The following is an 8,498-nucleotide window of genomic DNA, read 5'->3' on the forward strand; positions in this document are numbered from 1 at the left end:
TACGAACAAAAGTAAGAGAAATTTAGGATAAGAATACGAACATGTTCTTGCATGAGGCCCATTGTTACAACAAAGAAATAATCTACCAAACACAAATTTCCTTACTTTTTGTGCTAAGTAGTTATGAAGACTTATTTTATCTCTGAACTTTAGCCATAACTATTTTGTACCACATGAAGAAATAATGGAAAATTCAACACAGTAAGTAAAATCTAAAAATCTGATAATAAATTAAAGCTACTTTATATTCAGTTAGGATGGGACTCAAACTCAGTGTCTTATCTTTGTGTATATAACTTCACCGCTCAACCCCTTCCACTTGAACCAAATATGCCCCTTTATAGTGTCAGAAAAAAAAATAAAACTGTAACACAAGAACAACTTAAGCAAGTTTTCTGTTGTGTATGCTCACCTTGGGGCAGCAGAACATCAACGAGCCATTCAGGATGATCTCTGGAAAGGTCAAAGAGATTTTAACTCAGTGCATGATTTATGGGAGAACTGCTCCTCGGAGCTTAAATACAATTAAACCTCTTCTCACATCTTTAACAGAGCTTAAGCATCAAACCTTTTTTTACTTACAGAAGCATGAAATATACAACATAAACAAAAACGTGTAATTATAATTGTCGACATTCTGGAGAAAGGATAAACAAGTGGATGCACGGTTTTTATTATGAGGATCTCATTAGCGGCGCGAGAGAATTACATAACTGTGGTGTTCTGCTCCCCCCTGGGTTAAAGACAGGAATAATGAGGCAGGCGACTATGTGGGTTTGGGAATYATTGTGCACTAAGAGGACTGAGAGTTGCAGAAARGAGGTAAAACAGACACATACCCGGCAATCCTCTGGCTGCACTCCTCACATAAATAAAGAGGAGGTGGTTTATCTCCCAGTGCAACGGAGAGAGTAGGGTCTATGCACATCTGCAAAAGTAACACAAATATTGTGAGGATGATAWTTTGGCAACTGAAATATAGAGGGTTTTAATTAACATTTACCAGATTTACAAATGAGTCTGAATGAATTATTTATCCATGCATCTCTATCAGTCATCACGTAAAATAACACATTGTACTGTTTTAAATGAGATTGTCTGACACCTTTACCTGTTTCCTCACACTGTGCGAGGATGACTGCGTGCATATGTTGCAGTCCATTCTCTCACAAACTGTGCCCGGCCCGGTGCTAAACGCTCATGGCCTCAATGTTCAGATGGTGCACTGTAATTTACTGTGCGCACTTGATGCCACCCCATCCTCCGGGGCTGCATGGGGTCATCGCTTCCAATTAAGCCCCCCCTCCCCCGTATGCCGCCTTCGTGCTCCTGGTAATTGAAATCCAGCCCCCATCCGTGCTCCCTGTTCCAACTCTATTTGTCAGTTTTGAGCACAGTTGAGTAAAGGCAGGCGGAGATGATAAAGCCGAGAAGCAGCCGATATGAGCGCCTYGCCACTGATTTATTTATTTATGTGGCTAATAAAAAGCAAACAGGTGGACATACACAAGCTCCATGCATTTCTGATCAAGCTCTCAGTGGAAGAATAAAACAAAATGTTGAGTTTTTATTATGTTTTTGAAAACTGTAGTCACCTTGACGGCAGGTTTATTGATGGCATTGTGGCATTCAATGTGTTGACAATGGATGGGATTCCAAGCTAAACAGAAGAGGAAAAAAAGAGAAATAATTGTGTTTGAGCAGTTTAATTATGCTTAAAATCAAGTTTGTTGTTTTAGGGACTCCTACCAGTGTACTGCAGCCCTCTATATTCACTGATGGCTCCTGGTGGCTTCAGGTTTGGCCAGTAATGAAACAGCATTTGCACAGCTGGTGGTTTTACTTGAGACGGGCCATAAGAAATGACATAAAGTAGGTCCTGTACACAGTATATACAAAACAAAATGCACACAAAAGGACTGTAATATTTATGATCATGTTTATATTCTGTAAGAAGTACTAAAACTACAATTAAAACTAAAGTTGCWTAAAAACATATCTAATGTCCCTTAAATATTGTCATAGATGTTRGCAACCAGCAAGCAAATTTTGATTTAATGAACAAAATATTTTGTCTTAGTCCATCTGGATATTGTTCATATTTTATCTTTACATGTAGACGGGTTGCCTTGAAATTTTGGATACAGAAACAAAATATGTTCACTAACAGTAACCCTGAGTCCCTGCAGTGACTTTCACAGCTGACTTTACATTATTATTGCGAAACTGCCCGAAAAGCAACAGCAAATCCAAATAATGCAATTTATATAATATTCCAATAGATTCTCTAAAATATTTTTGTTTTAATTTAAGGCATCACTGCCATCGTATAATATATTTGAAAATCTAGAAGTGAAATTAAAAACCACAGTTAATTATAGTTGTCATAAATGATCTGTGTGATTTTTCTTGCTGTTATTAATGTCATTATTGTTAAGCTAAGCTAATATACTACATCATAATTACCTTCCACACTTCCTGTTTATGCTTCATGAGACACTCCAACAACTGACAGTGATAAACTAGAAAAAAGGCAGGAAAAMTGTTAAGCTGAGGGCAATTATTTTTGAAGTTCTTCTTTTAAAGTAGTCAGTACTATGGTCTACCTGGATTTGAGGTGTACTGCATTGCAATCATGAGCATAGATGAAGCCGACAGATTAACATAAGCCGGTACTCCTCCTTCTCTCCGAGTGGAGCCCACTAAAAACAAGCAAAAGCAGAGAAAAATGAACAATATCCACTTAATTTAGTATTTTTACTACATGTAAGCCTGACTAAACAAAAATGTGTATTAGGTTTAACAAATCTAATTCTAAACTAAATATATTTATGTTGAGTAAACATTTGTGTGTTTAAAAGTACTCATTATAAAGTATGAAATCCAACATAAAAGATTGTCCTGAACTCTCTCTATATATATACATATAGTTTGGACACACCTTCTCATTTAAAGAGTTTTCTTTATTTTCTTTATTTTCATGATTTTCATGATTATGAAAATTGTAGATTCACATTGAAGGCATCAAAACTATAAATTAACACATGTRGAATTACATACTTCACAAAAAAAGTGTGAAACAACTGAAAATATGTCTTATGTCAATGTCAAATATTCTAGGTTCTTCAAAGGAGCCACCTTTTGCTTTGATTATTGCTTCGCACACTTTTGGCATGTGTCACATGAAATGGTTTTCCAGTAGCCTTGAAGGAGTTCCCAGAGATGCTTAGCACTTGTTGTTCCTTTTGCCTTCACTYTGCGGTCCAGCTCACCCCAAACCATCTCGATTGTGGAGGCCAGCTCAYCTGGCGCAGCACCCCATCACTCTCCTTCTTGGTCAAATAGCCCTCACACAGYCTGGAGGTGTGTTTGGGGTCATTGTCCTGTTGAAAAATAAATGATGGTCCAACWAAACGCAAACTGGATGGAATAGCATGCCACTGCAAGATGCTGTGGTAGACATGCTGGTTCAGTGTGCCTTCACTTTTGAATAAATCCCCAACAGTGTCACCAGCAAAGCACCCCCACACCATCACACCTCCTCCTCCATGCTTCACGGTGGGAACCAGGCTCTCTCTCTCTCTCTCTCAGAGACAGAGATAGAGTCTATCTCTTTCACCTTTTTTGTGTCACACAAAGACACGGTGGGAACCCAAGATCTCAAACTTGGACTCATCAGACCAAAGCAGAGTTCCAGTGGTCTAATGTCTGTTCCTTGTGCTCTTTAGCCCAAACAAGTCTCTTCTGCTTGTTGCCTGTCCTTAGCAGTGGTTTCCAAGCAGCTATTTTACCATGAAGGCCTGATTCACACATTCTCCTCTTCACAGTTGTTCTAGAGATGTGTCTGCTTCTAGAACTCTGTGTGGCATTGACCTGTTCTCTAATCTGAGCTGCGGTTAACCTGCCATTTCTGAGGCTGGTGACTCGGATGAACTTATCGTCTGCAGCAGAGGTGACTCTTGGTCTTCTTTTCCTGGGGCGGTCCTCATGTGAGCCAGTTTCTTTGTAGCACTTGATGGTTTTTGCGACTGTACTTGGAGACACTTKCAAAGTTTTCCCAATTTTTCAGACTGACTGACCTTCATTKCTTAAAGTAATGACGGCCACTCGTTTTTCTTTACTTAGCTGCTTTTTTCTTGCCATAATACAAACTCTAAGTCTATTCAGTAGGACAATCAGCTGTGTACTGTATCCACCTTCTGGACAGGGTACACCTGTGAAGTGAAAACCATTTCAGGTGACTACCTCTTGAAGCTCATCAAGAGAATGCCAAGAGTTGTGCGAAGCATTAATCAAAGCAAAAGGTGGCTACTTTGAAGAACCTAGAATATAAGACATATTTTCAGTTGTTTCACACTTTTTTGTTAAGTATATGATTCTAYATGTGTTAACTCATAGTTTTGATGCCTTCAGTGTGAATCTAAAGTTTTCATAGACATGAAAATAAAGAAAACTCTTTAAATGGGAAGGTGTGTCTAAACATTTGGACTGTACTGTACATATACAGTTTTATTATTTATTTATTATATAATAATTATATATAATTACATAATTAAAGTGCAGCACTATGTGGCCTCTGGTAGTGTCAACAAAAATATTGTGGCTCCTTCCATCATTTAAGTTACCCATCCCTGTCGTAAGTAAACACTTGGTAGTTGGCATTTGTTCACAAATATTGCTTATAAATTATTTTTTTAATGACTTACTGACTATTGATAAAAGAAAAAAAATTATGCAGATTTGTTTTATGCTATATGTTTTTTGGGGAGCAGTTTTCATGACATTGCAGTGAGAACCTTTAATCTAATCTGCACCTTGGCTGTTTTACTCAGGACCATAAAGTTTTATTACATTATGAAATACTCACAAATAGCCATGGGGAGGAAAGACGTGCTCAGGTACTCAATGATGTCTTTGTGGAGGAACGGAGGAAATGTGGCTAATGTGGAGATCATTGTATAGGGCAAAGTGCTCAGAATGTCATCGCTGAGAAAGGGCAGGAGGCATGTTGTTGTGTAAAATATAGACTGTCCCAGATCTGATGAGAAAAGGAAAAAAAGAAAAAAAAGACAAAGAGAGAGATACACAAACACACAATCAGCTGTGCATGCAGTATGCACAAACTGTATGCAGCCACATGTGACAGTTACATGAAATTATCGTTGTTTAATATTTTAACAAGGAGAAAAAAAAGGAACAATTCAGATATTGTTTTAAAGTCTTTTTTAAAAWGGTACTGCAAGAATGTTTGCTCCCAGGACAAGATTTAAAATATCTAGTAAGAAAATGGATTTTCATGCCTTTGAGATTATTTTTTAACCAACAAATATTTATGAAAAATAAGAGCACTGATTATGATGCAGCTTTGGAGCAGTGCAAAACAGAGTGAATATACACTTAATCATTCTCACATGTTTTCATTAAAAAAAACCATTACATTTGTTTGTATTTGACACATGGCAACATAACTAGAGCACTTTTCCCACTTGGCATAACAAACATGCAGTCAGCTAGGATACACAGAAGGTAAGGCCTATCTATGTCAGGTGTATCCAATGGCTTATGAAAGTTGACGTATCCAGCGTGCTCCCAATCACCCCCCATGCATCCCTCAAGATCCTCAGCGGGACTTCTCTCCTCCCGTTACAAAAGAGGCCAAAAAAGCAGCAGAGGCTTCATGCAGGCCAGGCAGCTCGAGGATGATGATGACAAACAGTGGTGCACTGGGCCTTGACTCACCATGCTGACCGTGCTGCAGCAGGGGCACCAGGTCAAGCAGGGTCACGAGGGTCACATAGAGGCCCTGATAGTCCAGAGAGGGGTACTCTGAGAGCTGAGCGTCCCGACTCTGCTGCCCCTGCCCCCCGCGGTCTGACGGGGCGTCACGCAGAACGCTGTAAAGGAGGGAGCGAGTAACTGTAGGGTTGATGGAACTGACTTGTGGTCTTAGAGATGGGGTGAGTGGGAATGGCACAGGAAAAAGACACATGGTCATGGGCACGGCCAAATTGGAAGCTTCCTGGTTCTCCTTCCTGCCTGTGCGGGACAGAATGCTGCTCCGGGGGGTGGGGAGGGAAGGGGAGGGGTTTGGGGAGGGTAAGGAGAAGGGGAACAAGGGAAAAAAAGAGACAACAAAGACACAAAAAACAGCACATTACATTGAAATGGCACTACAGAGACAGCGTAAATAGAAAAAACAAACCCAGATAAATCCCACATAGGATGCAGTGTCTCACTGKTGAACTGTTTCACTGAAAGGCGCGGGTCTTTTTTTTTCACCCCTGCCTCATTGGTTCAGAGTGACTTGAATTCGAATTTGTCTTGGTTCGTTTTGCTTTGCGCTTGGAGAACAAAAGGGGAAAAAAAACATGAGCACAAACTGCAATGATCACTGCATCTCATGCGTATCTGGTGACAAGGAGCAAAAATATAAAAAATGGCATGTTTTCAGTGGCAACCCCATACTTCTCCAAAAAGGGACAGTGCAAATGACTGTCCCTCAATGGCTGCCATCTTCCAATCAGCAAAGTCAGTGGCTACCATGCAAAAAAAGGGGGGGCCCAATTAGCCACTGCGGAATAGAATTTTAAATGAAATTTCCTTGTCTTTAGTGGGGCTGTCAAGGATGGGAGTGACACCAGATTGGTTCGGGAAAATACAGAGGTGACACTTTTGAAACATGCTTTGAGCCAATAATAAACATGTGTGTGAGGTTAGATCAAGTGCTCCTAGGTCACAGCACATGTTTATTGCACCAGAGAAATAATGTCCGTATGCATACGTTATGATACTGCACCAGTATCATCAGGAAAAATAATGAGATCCAACAGGCACATGGATTCAGGTTTCTAAAATAAATGTAACAACTAATCTACTGTAGAGAGAAGAAACTGTAATGACAAAAAAAGGAATAGGTTGTATCGGAGGGGGAGATGACTGGTAGAATTATGTTTGTGAGCTAATGCAGGATGGACAATTGTGTTTGCTGTCCCCTGGGGAAAGGTGGTGGACATATTGGACTTTGGGAGAGGGGGTGGGGTGGGGGGAAACAAAAGCAAAAACTAGTTGGGTTGAGTGCGGAGCGTCTAGGGTGAAGGAAGAAGAAGAGGGGGGTGGGGGTGAGGGGCAGAGAGCATTGCTCTTTTTACTACACATTATAAAAGAGCTAAGCTGTTCTATCAGCTAAATGATTGGGATTTATCATTCAAGCCCAGATTATAAATGCAGATGTATTTAGCTTTTCCTAATTTTTTAAGGACAATTTCAAAAAATGTAGAGCTAGAGCATTATGTGGCAAGTGAAAAAGGGGATTTCATTGAGTTTTTCGAGATAATGTCAAATACATAATGTTCAGCATTAGGACTTATGTTTACAATGGGACGCCAAGTGTAGAATAAAATGTTAAAAATGTCACTAACACATTTACATTATTTAGCTCACTTTCTGAAATGCTTGTTAAAAAAATGTCCACAAATATTTTATTGCTACTAAACTCGCTGTTCTTACATTTTGCTCATTTTAATGTTCAATTCAAATGTTAAAGTTTATATGTAAATATTGAATCCTAAATGTGTAAATCTAAATGTATAAAAAAAATTTTTAATGTTGCAGCTTACATTTAAGAATTCTGGAGTRGAACCCTTTGCTGTTGACACCATCTGTTGTTGTGATGTCATCATTTTGAGACAAAGGCAACTGCTAACACTGCTAACTCTGCTGAAAGTGACATTTACAGCTGGAATTCAAAATGTGTTTATTGAGAACAATATGGATGGTACTTGTAGTCTGGCAGTTTGAAGTACAGCTCGGACACCGGCAGCAACTGTGAGTTTAATGTCTTGTACGAGGTAAGCATTAGCAGCATTAGTGGTTGCTTTTATCTCAGGATGATGACATCATAATAAAAAGTGAGCACCAAAGGCTGTGTTCCATCCTGAAATACTAAAAATGCAGTGGTGGGCACAGTTCCCCTAAAGCACTAAAACACTAATAGGGGAACTAATTTCCTAATTGTTGCTTTATGGCTTTTGCTAATTTTAAAATTTATTAGCGGACTAGCACTTGCTAAACTTAGAAGCTAAATTTAGAAGCACTAACTGAGGTCTATAAATGTTATTGATCAACGTTAATGTTAACAGAAGAGGGTGAAAGCTGTCACACATTTTGTTCATATGAGTATCACTTATCCACCAAGTGATAATTTATTGACAAAATATGAACTCAAATACAGTGATAAGTCTCAAGAGACCATCATGGCAATGTGTGACTCATGTTGTCTGTTGAAGAATGTTCATGGGTTGACTGGGTTACTTTAGTGCTTTAGAATTAGCTTTTGCTAAAATTTTTAGCGTGTTAGTGCTTTAGTACAATGGAGTATTAGGGCCACAAAACGATATATTTTTTATTTTTTAATTACGAGAATAAAGTCATAATATTACGACGTTAAAGTCGTATAAAACAAAGTCATCATGGCAATGTGTGACTCATGTTGTCTGTTG

At 39.0% G+C, this 8,498-nt stretch overlaps 1 protein-coding gene across 1 annotated transcript in view; it reads right to left on the reverse strand.

Moving 5' to 3' along the window:
- unc79 (unc-79 homolog, NALCN channel complex subunit) overlaps positions 1 to 8,498 on the reverse strand; it is a 51,463-nt gene that overhangs the window by 37,837 nt on the left and 5,128 nt on the right. The window contains exons 3-10 of the mRNA XM_014013582.1: positions 5,740 to 6,053; positions 4,868 to 5,038; positions 2,607 to 2,702; positions 2,467 to 2,522; positions 1,750 to 1,879; positions 1,596 to 1,660; positions 840 to 928; positions 413 to 453 (exon numbers count right to left, since the gene is read on the reverse strand). Coding sequence (XP_013869036.1) covers positions 413 to 453; positions 840 to 928; positions 1,596 to 1,660; positions 1,750 to 1,879; positions 2,467 to 2,522; positions 2,607 to 2,702; positions 4,868 to 5,038; positions 5,740 to 6,053 — 962 coding nt within the window. The remainder of the gene's footprint in view (positions 1 to 412; positions 454 to 839; positions 929 to 1,595; positions 1,661 to 1,749; positions 1,880 to 2,466; positions 2,523 to 2,606; positions 2,703 to 4,867; positions 5,039 to 5,739; positions 6,054 to 8,498) is intronic.

Source organism: Austrofundulus limnaeus, unplaced genomic scaffold, assembly GCF_001266775.1.
Source record: "Austrofundulus limnaeus strain Quisiro unplaced genomic scaffold, Austrofundulus_limnaeus-1.0 Scaffold2, whole genome shotgun sequence".
In the NCBI taxonomy this organism is placed as follows: Eukaryota; Metazoa; Chordata; class Actinopteri; order Cyprinodontiformes; family Rivulidae; genus Austrofundulus; species Austrofundulus limnaeus.